This window comes from Scardinius erythrophthalmus (genome assembly GCF_964197995.2).
Source record: "Scardinius erythrophthalmus genome assembly, chromosome: 21".
NCBI lineage: Eukaryota > Metazoa > Chordata > Actinopteri > Cypriniformes > Leuciscidae > Scardinius > Scardinius erythrophthalmus.
This window is the reverse complement of record NC_138241.1, coordinates 30051756-30068743: the sequence shown is the minus strand read 5'-3', so window position 1 is coordinate 30068743 and position 16988 is coordinate 30051756. Positions and strand designations below refer to the sequence as shown.

General features: G+C 38.1%; 1 protein-coding gene across 4 annotated transcripts in view; it reads left to right on the top strand.

The window, feature by feature from the left end:
- The window catches only part of kcnma1a (potassium large conductance calcium-activated channel, subfamily M, alpha member 1a), a 180017-nt gene that overhangs the window by 105774 nt on the left and 57255 nt on the right, over positions 1 to 16988 (top strand). For all 4 annotated transcript variants that reach the window (XM_081351035.1, XM_081351034.1, XM_081351036.1 and 1 more), the window contains exons 6-10: positions 107 to 218; positions 11158 to 11233; positions 12185 to 12260; positions 12668 to 12838; positions 15034 to 15125. In XM_081351035.1, the coding sequence (XP_081207161.1) occupies positions 107 to 218; positions 11158 to 11233; positions 12185 to 12260; positions 12668 to 12838; positions 15034 to 15125 (527 nt within the window). The remainder of the gene's footprint in view (positions 1 to 106; positions 219 to 11157; positions 11234 to 12184; positions 12261 to 12667; positions 12839 to 15033; positions 15126 to 16988) is intronic.

The following is a 16988-nucleotide window of genomic DNA, read 5'->3' as shown; positions in this document are numbered from 1 at the left end:
TGTCACCAATAACTTTTAATGTTTGACCAGACTTTTTTCATTCTAAAATATGATCCCCTTTAAAACGATGTAATATTGACCCGTTTTCCATTTCATCATCTTCCAGTTCATAGCAGCCAATGATAAGCTGTGGTTCTGGTTGGAGGTGAACTCAGTGGTGGACTTCTTCACCGTACCGCCCGTGTTTGTGTCAGTTTATCTGAACAGGAGCTGGCTGGGTAAGTCTTTAAACACTCCTCACTCCCCTTTCCCTCTCCTGACCCTCCTGTCAGTCCCTGAACCACAGGGCAACAGTCACAGAAACAGCTCAAACTACAGATAGAGGAGACAAAGGCCAAACTGATGATGAGACCAGGGCAAATGTTTGAACAGGAGATTTTTTTGATTATTAAGCCAAGCTGCCATGGTTTGTTGTCACTCTCTGTCGTGGGAAACCCAAGAATAGCTACAAAATGTCATGGCTTGGAAATTTGGCAAACTGCAAAGATGACCGTGTGGCTTAGGTGAAGAAATGCTGAGAAGGGTGTTAAGAACGTGAGATGACTTTGGGCTTTAATTATGCTGGGATAATAGCATCACCAGGCTTCTCAACCTGCGAGAGGCACACTGACCAACATAAGCCAGAATGGACTAGCTTTTTAAATCCCACCTTTTACAAAAAGGTGAGATTTGGAAAAGGGAAGGTGTACGTTCCTGTATAAGGCTTACTTTTGAGTAGCCAGTGGGGCGAGTAAGCACCCTCGGTTTGATGGTAATGATTTCCCATCGCAATATGTTTGTGTCAAAGTTGGGGTGAGTGACAGGTAAGACATGACTACGGTGTAAAGGGACTGGTGTGTGTGTGTGTGTGTGTGTGTGTGTGTGTGTGTGTGTGTGTGTGTCTGTGTGTGTCTGTGTGTGTGTGTGTGTGTGTGTGTGTGTGTGTGTGTGTGTGTGTGTGTGTGTGTGTATCCTGTTTCCAAAGAGGTTAGGAAAGCATCTCTGCTTTAGACTAGTGAATGTACTGTCAATGTAAACACACTCGTTAATAACCGTTACGCCACCTGTGTCATTGGTGCTTCCCAAAACAACTGTAAAAAGAATGCCGCCCTTCCTTAAACACATCAAAAAACAGTAGTTAATAATTAAGTACTTCGGTAGCCAGCTTTAGAGAACTGTCATCTTCTGCCATGGTGCTGTTTGAATAATGCATTAGAAAAGCAGAAGTTCATAAAAAAATCTGTAATTTTAATGGTGTTCCTCCCTACCGAGCCTTTAAATGAAAATCAAATAAAAGCTGCTATCAACATCCCCCTAATAACAGCTGTTTGGCTGAGCGGCATATGTAAACAGCTGAGGACTTGCCCGTGCAGTCCAAATGCTGAGGAAGTTTGAGCATTGAACTCGTTAAAAGCTCGAAACCATTAGGAGTATAATGGTTTGGAGGCAGACCAAGTTTGTAATCAGAGTGTGTTTCCTAACTTCACAGTTGTCATTTCACACGTCCACAATTTCAGGCATTGTCGTCTACTATTTACACAACAGCGTTGACGCTTGTAGAAGCATCATGATTAAAATATCTACACGATGTAGAATTTTAATCAGAAGAAACTAGACTTTAGATTCAGTTTAGCTTTTTTTAAACTGTCAAAACCAATTGAATGAGTAGTGAAAGATCATATGAATTTATTATATATAATAAATAATTGAGATTTGGACAAGTCCCAATTATGCTAAACTTTAAATGCAGTTTATACAGTCCACTGCCATTCAAAAAGAGTCAGGATCCTTTTTTGGAAACATTAAATTGTTTAAAATTTAAAGTAAAGACAATTATAATGTTACATGATTTCTTTTTCAAATAAATGCTGTTCTTTAGAATTTTCTATTCTTCAAAGAATTCTGAAATTTATTAGTTTCCACATAAATATTAACTGTGTTCAACATTGATAATAATGTTTCTTGAGGAGCAAATCATCAGAATGATTTCTGAAGGATCATTTGACACTGAAGAGTGGAGTAATGATGCTGAAAATTCAGCTCTACCACCACATGAATAAATGTAATGTGTAATTTACATTGATGCACATTGATGTGATACTGTTTAAAATGTATTTAAAACTAAAGCTTGTTAAACTCAGCTAGAGCCCTCCAGTGGACAAAACACACTCTGCACCATACCTAGAAAACGTGAAGTATGGATATGAAACACAGAATGAATGTGCTCCTGGTACTTTTGGGGACATGGTATGGGCCTGTCTTGCAGAATAAAGCCATCTCAAAGACCAAAGAGACAAATTCTCAGACATGATGAAAGACTGTGAAACAGCCAGCATATGAAATCTGGAGCAACATCAGCCACGTGTCCTACACCATCAGCAAACTCTGAATGGAGGGAACTACAGTGGTCATATGTTACATAATGATGATATACAGCAGATCAGAGGTATATTAATCTCAGCGAATAGAGCTTTTAGAGAACAAACAGCATAATAAACATTGAGGAATTGTCAGGCCCTCGGGAGCAAGCACTCCCGGACTAAGGATAACTATCCTGCTCTAAATTTCCACCAGGGCAAATCATAATCAGACCGTTTTATAAAATGTTTGGTACATTGCTAGTTGTTTGTCGAAACCCTGTTGTAAATGTGTCATGTAACACATATAAACTGAAGCCAAATGTATGGAAGAAAATGAATGCCAAATGTTTTTGAAACAAAAAAGCTTGTTGAACTGTACTAATTGAAAAAAAATATGCATTGCACTAACCGTGCTTGCATTTTAATGCATTGTATTTTTAAGCTTTGAATATTTCAATCCAAAACATTTCACACACACATTTCCAAGAACTATTGTAATTTGGTCCCACCCTGTAAAGGAAACTATGATGGATCATAATTAAATCTGCTGTAGGGACTGTCAAAGACCCTGGCACATGAGTGAACCTTGGCTATACCATTCCCGCTCTGAAAATTGGACCTTGATTAAAGCCATGTTTTGACTAACGCCAAATTTGAAGGGTATGCAGAGACCCTCTTCTGGGAAATAGAAATTAATCTTCTCAAAGCAGTGCAGGAGAATATTTTTAAACACGAGTGTTGTGTATGGATTAGCACGAGGCTCTTATACCACACTAGTGTAAGCCTCTTCCAGTTTCTCCAGTCTTACACTAGCTTCCTTCATCTTTGCAATCAATTAACAACACGTACTTGACTCTGAAATGGAGACGTTTTGTGAGTTAAAGTCCTCTTCCAAAAGCTGTATCGGTCTGGGAAGAGAAGGCATTAATCACAGTGTCTTATGTGAGGAGATCTTGTGCATATTAATAGAGGGTATGTATATAGAAGGAGATTCCTAGGTTCACTCTAGATTTCATTGTTATTTCCAGGGCCATTAAAATGCTCTGCTTCAGTGATATACTGTAGTCTTTTCCGTACTTCTCTTTTGAAGGGGGTTTGCCTGAATGACATGTGATATAGCTTGGAGCTACAAACCATTTTTAACAAAATGAAACATTCCAATTTAGAATTGTGTTAAATACACATTACCGTTCAAAATTTTTGTATGTCTTTGAAACAAGTCTCTTATTCTCACCAAAGTTGCGTTTATTTGATTGAAAATACAGTAAAAACACTAGTATAGTGAAATATTATTACAATTAAAAATAACGGTGATCTATTTTTATATATTTTAAAATGTAATGTAGGCAAAGCAGTCTTCAGTGTCACATTATCCTTCAGAAATCATTTTAATATGCTGATTTGGTGCTCAAGAAACATTTTGTATTATTATTAGTGTTAAAAACAGTTTGTGATAAAAAATAAAATAAAATACACTATTATTTGATGAATAGAAAGTTCAAAAGTTTTTCTCTTTGGAGGTGGACATCATGCGTAACTTTGTTTTTGTTTGCTCGTATGATACATTTGCACCAGGGTTTAAACAAACAAACAAACAAATGTTTTGTAAGAGTCTGATTATGATTAATTAAAAAGTAAGAAAGTAGTATTTATTAATACCATGTCAGTAGTTGCATATGTAAGTGGTAACATTCTCAGTGGTCTAATCTATACAACTTTTCATTTTAATAAATCAATTTCTGCAAATGTAATTTAGTAGATGTATATCAAAGTTATCTGTTTTCTGATGGAGTTTGTGGTGGTTGATTCTCACCATCAGTGGTCCCTGTCCATCCCCGATGATGTGGGTATTAAGTACTACTGCCATCTGGTGGTTTAAAGCAGTATTGTGCCACACTCCTGGAACTAGAAGATTCTCGGTTAGGAATAAGAGTCGCATGGCCAGAAGAAGAAAAATCAGTGAAGGAAACTAATTTGTGCTTTAAGCCTCTTTCATATATAAAACCCTCTCTCACATGGCAGGCTTCAGTACATGCCTGCACGGATGCATTCTGGGAGAAACGAGGGACGGATAATCCCGGCGGCCCTTTATCCCCTTTAAACATGTTCAGTATTCCCTGATTGAGAAAAAGAAACAGTGGTTTGTGACTGTAACACACGTGACATTGCTGTTGGTCTGTGGGCCTGCAGATGTGAATGAAAGGGTCTGAATGAGCATCTGTCCATACTACACATGTCCATTAAGCCTGCTTCAGTGCACAGCACTGGCCTACTCTTCTGGTTCCTGTGCCACGGGCCTTTCAGCTGCTGAGACAGAAACATGCTATCAGGTTCACCTAAGGTTCATGGGAAATTACTGATGCACAACGTAGATACCAGTGTGGCTGAATGTAGAGTTAAATCAAGTCTCTTGCTCTGTTGTCTGCTGCCGCCTTAGGTCTTTTTCTGTAATTTAGACGAATCATCATCTCAAATAAGCAGCCATAGTTGCCAAGCAGATTAAACAGAAATCTAATTTCTAAAGAAATAAAATCTAATTAAAATAGTCTCTAATTCTAATTTCTCGGAAATAAAGCACAAGGAAGAATATATACACATACAATATATATACACACACACACACACACACACATATATATCAGGGTTTCCGTTGTCCGGTAATTACCGGACATTGACCGAAAAAAAAATGAAATGTCCGACAAAAATAAATCTCTCCGGTCAAATTGTCCGATTAAAATTGCCTAATAATCCCGCCCCCCTAACACAATCTGAATTTGAGAATAAGCCTAAAATGTATAAAGCAAAAATACACCGACATTTGGCTATGTTATAAAGGAACAGGCTCTACCGTTTGAAAGTTATTAAACATTATTACATAGCTTGGTTGAATTCCAATGTGGAATGCGGTCTGTTATTTCTTGATATCAGACCGCTGAAGCACTAGCGGCGCCAGGATTTTGAGGTGCACCTCCAGAAAACTGGATGGGCCAGTTAAAATAAGCCAAAAAATAAATAAAAACGGGTTGCCCTTCATCTCTGTTTCAGCGCTTTTCTGGGCACTGAGGACAGCGACTCAGTAGCCTACCTGAATTTAATGCGAAAAAAAAAAACTTGAACAGGATTTTTTATTTTTTTTTTAATACAATTACTATTTCATTGAATATATTTTTAATAAAATTATAGGCCTATTATTTTTAGTTTATTAACAGCAACAACAGCTGTAAAGATGAAGTTGACGATCGCCATCTCCATGAACGCGCCTATAGAGAGAAATTCACATCATTGATTACATACAGTAATCAGAGAGTAGCCTATTTCTTTTCGTTTTAAATTGTTTAAAAGACGTTTCAAGCTTTCTTAAGATATATTTCATGTCTGTGAGGCCTACGCTGAGTTTCGTTCAATTACGATGAGATGCGCTCCAGTTCACGAGCAATGCAAGTGACCGCGCGGGCGCCTCCATGATTAGGCCAATCGTCTGCTATATTTGCTGCTTAGCTATATATTAAATACAGGCAATTGGTTGATAAAAAAATTATTAAAATTAAGATACAATTTATACAAAACGAAATTCACTTCAAAAAAGTCTTTCTACAAAACCAAACTTAATTAAGTGGTCAAAATCGTGTCTGACCCGCATGTCTCTCGATATTGCGCATTCTATCTTACTCGTGCTGTTCACTTTTCATAATCAACATAAATTAAAAAATAACATTATAATATTTTAACAAATATTAAACTAAATGAGCTTATTTAATGGCTACAACACGTATAGTAGACAGACTCTCTATTTGTACAAATTGCTGCACATTCATTTTATTCTGAATTTTGCACACATAAGTTGAAAGGCATTTGTTTGTGCATGGATAGCAAAACATATCTGCAACATTTATCAAGTTCACTGATAATTATGCGCGCATTTATTAGGCTAATTATTATCTTAATGAATAATGAAACAAGGACGAAGCATATAAACTGCGTTGTTTGTTTAGAATGGAATGGATCGCAAATAGATCCGAATGAAGAAACGTAGAAAATGGGTCTCGAGTGTTCCTGCAGAGAGGGGGTTCTCGCTGCAGAATCGGATCAAGACGAAGCAGTAAAGTCGCCTTGCGGAGAACAAGGTTACGCGGCTTATGCGCACTGCAAGTTGTAGAGAGACACTGGGAAGTTCGCTTGAGTAAAAACAATAGGCTTCAGATATTTTATTTGGAGAAGGGGGATTGGTTTGTTAAACTATGAATTTGAAACCCTAACAATTGGCGTTGATTGACGCCAAACGGACGTTCATGTTTTTTTTCTTCCGTTTTTTTATTTTTTTATTTTAAAGTTAGGCTAATAAACATGTTGCATTCGGCCTGATTATGTCATTTTTTAAAGGTGAACTAAGTAACTTTTTTTACCTTAACTGAACAGCTTCGGAGTCATTGGAATGGATATATTACTTATTTCGGGTTGAAGTATCAAAGTATCGCGTGAGATCAGGTCTCGCGATGTAAACAATTGCTTTATGGCAAAAGAAATCTGCTCAAATACTGTCATTTTTGCGCTCCCTCACGCTGTCCGAACCCGAATGAAGAAGACGTTTTAAAGAATGTCCCATCTGCTTTGATGTCGTTGATCTACTAGCCTCTGGTGTCTGAGAATCACCAACGAGTTTTTACAACAGTGTTGTCAAATATCTATTCCGAAGCTGTGGGGGGAGCTCTGGAGAGAAACCTGCGAGCAAAAAGCGAGAATACAGCGAAGAAATCCCAAAGCTACTGAGTGCTGCTTTAAGTTACATATAGCCTGCCTCCAGTTTTCCTCAACTTGACTAATTAAGAGGCGATATTTGACCGGCATATCATTGAAATGTCCGGAAAACGAAACCTCTGCCGGTCACTTTGACCGGCACCATTTTTTTCTTGCGGAAACTCTGATATATATATATATATATATATATATATATATGTATATGTAAGGGGAAAGGTTACCTCCCCTTTCTCTTCTTTGCCTGCAAAAAGAATTTGGCCCGCCTATGAGAAAATGAGCTGCGCGAGCATGATATTGTTTTTTCCTCGAGAGACATCATGGCTTGCAAACGAGCGAAGCATGGCAGTTGCTCAGTGTTTGGATGTACAAATGAACACAAAAGTATTTTTTTAGTTCCTTCATCCGAGCCTCTGAAGAACCAGTGGGTTATGTGAATTTCTGATGTGTAATTGTTCAAGTTCAGACAGATAATCTTTCTCTCAAAATCGTTCAATACTATTTATGCATCAGTAAATCCAGCCAGTGACTAAACGATCAACTTCACGTCGTTTCTCTTAGTAGGATGAAAATAATCTTGCATATATACAGAAAGCAATCAAAGAACAATCCCTTTCCAATCGCCAAGCTGTCAATCACACAGCGCGAGTTTATCTGGACACTTGCCAAAACTCGTTATGAAATCAATGATGCTGTTACACTGCAGAACGAAGCTCTTACTGTACTTACCTCATGTTTGCATTGTTGAAATCATTAGTGAGAGTGCAGAAACTGCGTTGCAATGATAAGATCTTCATTCACACGATCAACAGACTGTCATCTGCTCAATGCTCATCACTGCAACCTTTTATGTGATGGGAATAGATCTAAATACTTAAAAAACTTCTCACGATTCGTTAATCCCGATAGCTGTAATAGTAAAAACGTATAATAGCTGTAATAGTAAAAGTTTTCGAGAGAGTTACACATGTAATGCGAGATATTTCATATGCAAGCATGTCAGCCAATCACAGCAGTGGGCGTTTACACTGAAGTCTCACAGCAGACACGCCCCTTCAAACAGAGCGTTCAAATCAGAGGCTAAAAGCAGGCTAGGAAATATGCCTTTTATTTCTAAATTATAACAACTTTTGATCTAAAAACATACTAACATTATAAGGGCACCCCAGGAAACATTCTAAAATAATACAATAATCCATGCAATGGGACCTTTAACATATCAAAATATCATCTTTTATGACACCTTTGAAGTACAGTGAATATAGATGAGCTCAACAGCAGGATTACGCCACTTCATTTAGAAAGCTATTATTGCTATGAAATTTCGAGCAGAACAATCCTACTGCACAGCATTACAGTTATCAGTAAAATAAAAATAAACAAATAAAAAACCTCAAGTAACACTTAGTAAAACCCCAGTGATTAATTCAGGATTGTTTTTTTCTTTCCATTTCCGTTTTCATTTTAACAGATCTAAATCTCTAGAAGGGTTCAGTGTATACAAAAGCTAGTCACCTCGCTTAAACAGAGAGGAGATCAAAGGCAAGATACGTGCGTGGGAATTTAATATTGAAAAGATCAGACCAAATACGTCAGAGATTGTGGCTGCAATCAGATTTTCATCCAATGACAGGTGTCTCAGTCTAAGCTTGAAGGGTTTTTAGTACAGTCTTTTAGACACATTCTGGCGTTCATGATCTATGAGACTCTCTACGCTCTATCTCTTTTTCTCTGAGTCCAAATTAGATTTTTTTTTTGTAAAGTAAATCTGAGGCTGCACATTTTAGAAGTTCTGAGGAAATATCACATTCTACATATCTGGATTTATAAATTAGTAGGATCACAGAATCAACTCTGAGGATCTCAGAATCATGATCTGTTTTCGGGGCCCGCGGGGTGCTCTGGTCACGGAAACCATTCAAGAGAGCGTACGGCGCAAAAAGTCGTGTGGTGAGCTGTTTCATAACGGTTACCGTGTGAAGTTGGGCCCAGGCCAGACTGGAGATGGCAGGAGAGACAGTCAGAGCTCTTTTTTTTACTGCCTCCATGTGCTGTCTAAATGGGGTAAGACATCCTTTCTGGGGAACTTCTATTTAGTTTAAGACTGTTTTTGGTTTTTCACTTAATGACTGTAAGAAGTTTTATTGAAGTGTTTTTGTTTCCTGTTGCTGAAGATAACCTCGAACTTGAAGTCAAATATTTTTACAAAGAGAAAGCGTGAATCCTGTCAGGACCTGATCCGCGCTCTCTGGCCCGACTTCACACAAATGTTGACAAATTATATATTGAAAGGTCCATGGGTTTAGCATCAGTATCTGTTCTATGTTTTATGATAGAAATGCTTCAGCAACAGTAATATAGTAATTTCTATCAGAAATACAAATGAAAACATGCAGAATCTAAATAAGACTAATGAAACTGTGATCGCGAGATGAATCCAATTCATTACACTTGGGTAAATTGTTCAAGTCAATCGTCCATTAAAAGCATCCAATAGCACTTTTTGTCCAAAAGTGTTAAATCTGTGAAATGCTGACATAATGTAATCCATTGTTTACGTCAGATTTCGCCAGATCTGCCCTACATCATCTTTGTTCAACATTGTCATGGTTTTGGCTCAAAAAGGAGGAAGATTCAACAGGTTAAAGAACATTGACTAATTTTTTGTACAAATTTGGAATGTACAAAACTAAGATGATGTGATGTGCTTCTGAATAGATGATGTTTTTGAGGCTGAAAGCAGGACAAAAATTATGTTTATGTAAGAAGTCTGCTGAAGCAGGTGATTTATTGTTCTCTAATCTGCTTCCTGATACACACACACACACACACACACACACACACACACACACACACACACACACACACACACACACACACGTACATATGTGTGATTGTTCCATGGCTCTTCTTTCGCTACTCTAAGCTCTAAATAAATTGTTAAAATAATACATGCTTAACAACTGATTGCAATACATAACAACAACCAAAACAGCTCAGGGACATGCCCAGGTCATATTTCAGATGTTTTTAAAAAGTATGAGGAACAATATCTTTCCTTAAAATTTTGCTTTAAGTAGTTTTGCTTAAAATAAATGGTCATGTTGTGTCAGTAGTTTTGCTTAAAATAAATTAATATGTTTATATGCATAATTAATTGTTTAAAAATGATTAATAAATACAAATAAATAAGAAAATAAAAAAAATAATATATATATATATATATATATATAGATATATACTGTATATTTATATATATATATATATTACTGTAATGATTAATATTACTGTAAAACATCATTCTGTCTAAAATTTGTTTGTTAGGAATGGCAAAGTACCATACTACTCTTACTAGGAATGCAGTGTTTGCACACTAATGCAGAAAATATCTGAACAAACTACTATATTTGCCAGAATGCAGAGTACACTTCATGGATTATTGTAACTCACAATGCAATGTGCTTGACCTTCCCTTTTCAAGAAGAATAAATGGACTGAAAATCTGTTTTATTGGTGACTCATTAAATGACTGAGCTACTAAAATATAGTCATTTTAACATTACATTGAAATTTGTGTGATGATAGTTGTGTGTGATATGCCAATGACCGTTGAAGCATTATACTGCTGTTTGACATGTTCATCATTGCATACTGCATGTTGATTCACATACAGATTCTAAAATTTTTATAATTGTGACTTTTTCTACTGTATAATAACTTTTTTTTTGGATATACATAAAAATGTAAGGTTTAAAAATACGAGCAAGTAACACTAATACAGATTTTTAGTGCATGGCTGTAATTTAAACTAAAGCTTTTTGACAATAATAAGAATAATAAAAACAACAATAAAAAAAAAAAATCCCTTTTGAGATGTTCCACCCCAACTTTAAACACATCAAAGCCAGAAAGAAAACTGAGCTTGACTACTACTAGCCATTCATGGTCTTTAAAAACAAATGTAGAATCTAGTATGCCATAAGTTGGTGTTCCATTCTGAACATACAGATTGCTTTACAATAACAAGTTTTTATTCATTGTTTTCTGCTTTTCTCCTCTCTTGTAGGTCTGAGGTTTCTAAGAGCCTTGAGATTGATACAGTTCTCAGAAATTTTACAGTTTTTGAATATCTTAAAAACAAGGTAAGGCCGTCGACATATCACGCATCTCTCTCACTGTCCGTTTCAAAAGCTCCTCTCCGCTGGCATCAACACACAGTCTGTACGGTCTCCGATGTCCGTTCCTTCACTTACCCAGACTTGACCCAGAAGTCTGCTCCGAATGTTTTACATTAATCCCACACTGTGTGCGCTTTTAGTGTGCTGTAGGTAAGAGAACAGGGCCGCCATCCACCCTGATGAATGCAAGAGTATGAAGCAGACAGGCCTCTGATTGATTCCTCCTCCGGCAGGCTGTCACACACATGACAGATCTCGTGGTATTTCGTAAAAAAAAAAAAAAAAGTCAATGAATCAGAAAGGAAGTGGGGAAAAAGCAGTCAGCACCCAACTCAGTGGTTGTAAAACCTCTGGACGTTTCATTTATTTTAGCTGCTATCTCGTTTTTCATTCGGGGGGAAATTGCTCCGATATATCACACTGAACTGACACAGCTGTCAACAGGACGTTACATTTCCACCACTGCATTTTCTCTTATTGGCTGCTAAAGGAGGGGTGTTCACATTGACGGCGATTTGCAGTGACCAGAAGTCTTTCATTTTCAGTGAGAGTAGCAATTTGAGGTGACATGAGCATCAGGACCATTGCCGACATAACAAAGTTGGGGTCGTCTTTACACAAAACGCACAGCGACATGATGTGCCGACTACCATTGAGAGAACTAGCATGCAGTCCACCCCCTGACACGCTGTAGACCTCTTTAGATATGCGCTGGTCATCCTCGGAATCCCACTGTCTTCTGGTTTGTTTGCTGATAACTTGTGTGTTCACTCCCAGTGAGCAGCGTTACGGCAAGGCGTGGCTGGAAGCGGCCCGCTCGTGTGTGTGTTGGGCTCAGTAGATGACTGACTGATCTGTACGTCAGTGTGATGCGTTTCACTTTGAGAGGTTTGATGTAACTCTCGTCTCTCACAGTAATTCCATCAAGCTGGTGAACCTGTGTTCCATCTTCATAAGCACATGGCTCACTGCTGCAGGATTCATTCATCTGGTGAGTGAAAAAACACACACACGCCCCCCCTCTCCCTATGCCCCAGGAGAAACTGACAAAGAAAGGAGTGCACGTGCAGATTCGTGGGAGGAAAAAGCTCCTAAACGAGCGTCACGTCTGTCCCTTTGTGCCGTATATGGTTTGTGTTGTAGTTCATCTAAAGGTTTGGTGTTTTGTTGTTCCTTTTCCGTGTTTTTATTATTATTATTATTTATTTTTTTAATCAGGATGTGCCAGAGGACATCTGTGCCACTAGATGGCAGTAAAGACTCTGATTGCCACTAAATCCTCAGTTTGGTTTCTCTCACAATTAATTTTTGTGATTTTCTCTATGGACACTAGATGGCTGTAGAGGATCGTGTTTTGATCGCTCAGTAATTCTCTCTTTGCGCTCCTCTCCACTGCAGGTGGAAAACTCAGGGGATCCATGGGAAAACTTTCAAAACTCTCAACCGCTCTCATATTGGGAATGTGTGTACTTATTAATGGTCACTATGTCCACTGTGGGATATGGAGACGTCTATGCAAGAACCACTCTTGGACGCCTGTTCATGGTCTTCTTCATTCTTGGTGGTCTGGTAAAAACACTTTTCCTCTTGTTGGCACTCGATGCACCCCTCCTGCACCCCTTCCCCTACCCCATGCAAACGCCTTGCTCCAACTACCATGTAAAAATAAGACAATTCCTGTGATTTGACTCTCATAACTGTCGTCTTTCCACAGTCTTCATAATGGCCCAAATTACAACGCTGTTTTTACCATATTGTATACGTCCACTGTCTTTGTAACGTTTGCACCCCTGCCTTTAAAATCCATTACCTTGTTATAACATTACAGCCCAAGTTAAGATGAAATGTACATGTATTGTGTAAATTCTTGTAGATGCTGTATGACACTACCACTCATGTTTATTACATTTAAAATAGTCTTTAAAGAATGTATTTTGACGATAATGTTGTTGCTATTGTCTTAAAACAGTTTTGCGGTTTCAGGAGATCCCATCCTTCTGTTTCCCTCCCCGAATTCCAACAAACACAGTGGCAGGCGGATGGCCCATAGTCCTGCTTGAGCGTCTCCATAGCAACAGCAGCCACAAACTCTCAAAGAGTGCATTTACACCAGCGCAACTTCGGATGGTGATACAGAAAAATATACATAGCAATAACACAGATGAAAACTAGCTGTGTATGTTTTGCAGGAATTTTTTGTTAAACTGATTTAGAAGAGGAGAACAGCAAATAAATGAGAGATAAGCAGCTGGGATTAGTAGATTTATTAGATTTGATCAGTTTACGGTTTCAAACTGCAATTAACATTTAAGTTTAGTTTAAAAAAGTGTAGTTAAAAATATATATAATTATATAATAAATACTGTCATTCAAATCCTTTCAGATAGGCCTGTTCTCATGTATATAATAATTATTGCATAAGACTTAAAATACTGTAAAAATCGAATTAAAAAAGGACGTTTTCCACATGACCAGAATAATATGAATAATGATTTTTTTAAATAAAACTTTCACTATTATATAGTATCTTTTTTTTTTTTTTTTTTTTTTTTTTTTATAAGGAACCTAAAAATATTGTGGCATCTTTTTTAAAATTATTTTCATGTCAGATGTAGTTTCATCATATTACTGCGTGAACATGAATACATTTGGTTACACTTGTGAAATGAATGGGTCAGATCAGGTAGAAATAGTTCTTTAAGGTAGCTCATTTTCACTTTTTACAGTGAATATGTTTTTTTAAGGGGATGTCATTTTGAAAAGTTAAAAAGAAATGATTTAAGGAAATTATACAAATTCAAAAATCAATATATACCGTCCAGCCTTAGGGTCTTGGTGGTTAACAGACTCTAGACCAGGGTATAGATCATCCACAGGCATTCAATAACTCTCATGTGAAGTTCATATAAACATAACGCAGGACAGATGCGCTCCATTCCTATCACTGGACAGAACGTTCCAGCTGTCCAGAAGTTTCCATAGCAATCTGCTATTTCTTTTTGTTTTTGAGGAGGACTGGAAATAATCATTGCTCTGCTTTATATCAGGTGTTCAATTAATGACTTCAGTATGGAAATGTTGTAAACCGTCAGGTCTGATCAGACAGATGTCATAATTCATTAGGGCCCTAGAGAGGGGTGAAGAACCGCTCACAACTCTCTTCGGAAGGTCAGGCTGACATCTCAGGGATTAAGATCTCTAGTAACATGCTGCGTAGAGATAAAACAGAACTTAGTCAAGGCTGCAATCTTGCAAAGCGCATCCAGCTCATTTAAAGCACACTAATGAGTCTTAATGTGCTTTGCAGCTGTGGGCGATCAGGCTGGACTATTCAAATACACTTGCCACTGCAATAGTGTTTGTTGGACAAAACATGGCATGTAGGTTTTTTTCTTCTTTCTCTTCGTTTTCACGAGATATTTTTTTTGTGCTGTCAGAGAAAACAGATGGGCAGCACCAATAAAAAAAGAAAAGAAAAAAAGTGGAGTGTCTCCAAAGTTGGCTTTTTGTCCATTATTCTGTTTCCCCCTCAATAAAAAAGATCCTTTCAGATCTTTTCAGAAGCACAATGGACGTTAAACAAAAAAAAAACTTTTAAAGAAAAATTATTAACATTTTACCAAGCTACACCATTTTTTCCCCCGACAAAACACGCGTCCCTATCAATTTCTGCACATCAGAGGTTGGGGGTAAAAATCCAGACTCAGACGGGTCTCTCCGCACTCTTTTTTAGCCTCTGCTTCTGTCTCCCATCTTCTCCTTAGGCCATGTTTGCCAGCTACGTCCCTGAAATCATAGAGTTAATAGGAAACCGCAAGAAATATGGTGGTTCCTATAGTGCGGTAAATGGCAGAAAGTAAGTATTCAAGGTGCCTCTGTGGCCTCGGTCACAGCAGAACCCCTCTTTGCATGCCCTTTTCTTTTTCTGTTCCATGCATGTAGGCCATGTTTGCTCGCTACGTGCCAGAAATTGCTGCTCTCATCCTTAATCGGAAGAAATACGGAGGGAGTTATAACTCGACACGAGGCAGAAAGTAAGTCAAAATCCAGAACCAGGTGTGGTTGTGTGACTCAAACTCCCCCTTCTCAGATAGAGAGGGGGTTAGTGCAGACAAAAAATTTTTAGGACAAATGAAAGTCACACTGTGACTGGAGACCTTGGCCATCGAAGCCACATGTCCATGCCTTTGCTCTGTGTCCGTGGCTTCTTTTTCGTAACACATCTGCTGCATTTTAATTTCATTACAGTGACTGCTGTTGGTTTTCCATTCGTTATGTGCTGCTGTAGAATGGGTGTCTGTTTCGTATTTGTAATATAAATGAGCACAGTAAATGATAGAAAATGAAATCATTAGCTCATAGAACTAGTTTTATGATGCTCAGATACAAGACGCTGTTTACTTAGTGTCATCATTGTCTTGTGTTTGATTCAGTTTTCTGTTCTTTGAGTTCTACTCGTCATGCTTGATCCATCTCTCGCATGCTCTCTGTTGAATGGATGTCTGTTGGCTTTTTTGTTTGTTTGTTTGTTTGGTTGTGCATGCTGCAGTGAGAAAAGCCTCTCTGGCTGTGCGTCACTGCTGGCTCATAACCTCATCTCCGTGTGACATGACTCTGGCCCTGATCTTCAGTCAGCGCACACCCTGAATGCTTGGATGCCTCAGCTCTCGCACTGGAGCTGCTCCATTGCAATTGGCTTGCTTTTTTGCCCCGCTTGGTACTTTTATCATGTTCCGTTTTTTCTTTTCCTTTTCAAAGATGACCCCTGAATGTGAATGTGGATATTTTAACCCCCCCACTCCCCCCACTCGTTTTCTGGCTCAAACACGGCCCTGTCATCAGCACAGCGATTCTCCCAAACGCCCGCGTCTTAAGTTCCAGAACCCTCTCTCTCTCTCTTTCTAGCGTGCGCACTATTTCCCAACCCATTACGCAGCGTGAAACAGGCCCACGGTCACGTCCGGCTTTCATCATCTGAATTTGAGGGCAAATACTAAGCCGGGAGAAAGTCATTAGGAGCCCCTTTGTTTGATGCCGTTTCGCTGTCAGTGAAACAAGATTGATGAAATGTTATGTTTGGCCTCGGCCCCACGTTTGGATTCGCAGTCTGGTGTTGAGAGAAGGCCTTGTCAAAAGAGCTGAGCCTCTCTCTTTCTCTCGCTTTCTTTCTCTCTGGCTATGCATGCATCTGGTTGCAATTACAGTAGGCTCCAGCTCTCTGGCCGAGCAGAGAGACAGGCACCAGGCTTTGCCTTATTGTTTAAATATGCATGGGACTGAGTGCTCATGAACGGACACATCACGACACCTCGAAATAAATGTGTCGAGATATTTATTTCAACTGTCAGCACATTTCCGACAAGCTCAGGCTGGTGCAAAATACATACGTTTAGAGTCTAATTCTGCATAAACTCACAAAAGTACAAGAGCCTCAAGTAAGAAAAAAAAAAAAAAAAAAAAACGGTCCATGAGTAGGTGTTTATGAATAAGCTTTGGAAGCTGCATAAATGTTATATAAATGCGCTGATTATACTAATGTTAAGTGTAGAGTTTAGCTTGAATTAAAGATTATGGATTATTTTGTTATTGTGGATAAAATAGTTGTTGTTATTATTATTATTATTATTATTATTATTATTAATAATAAAAGTATTCTTATCATATTTGTGGGAATAACAGGTTTAAACCAGGTCTATTTTATTCCATTTTGCTTTTCTGC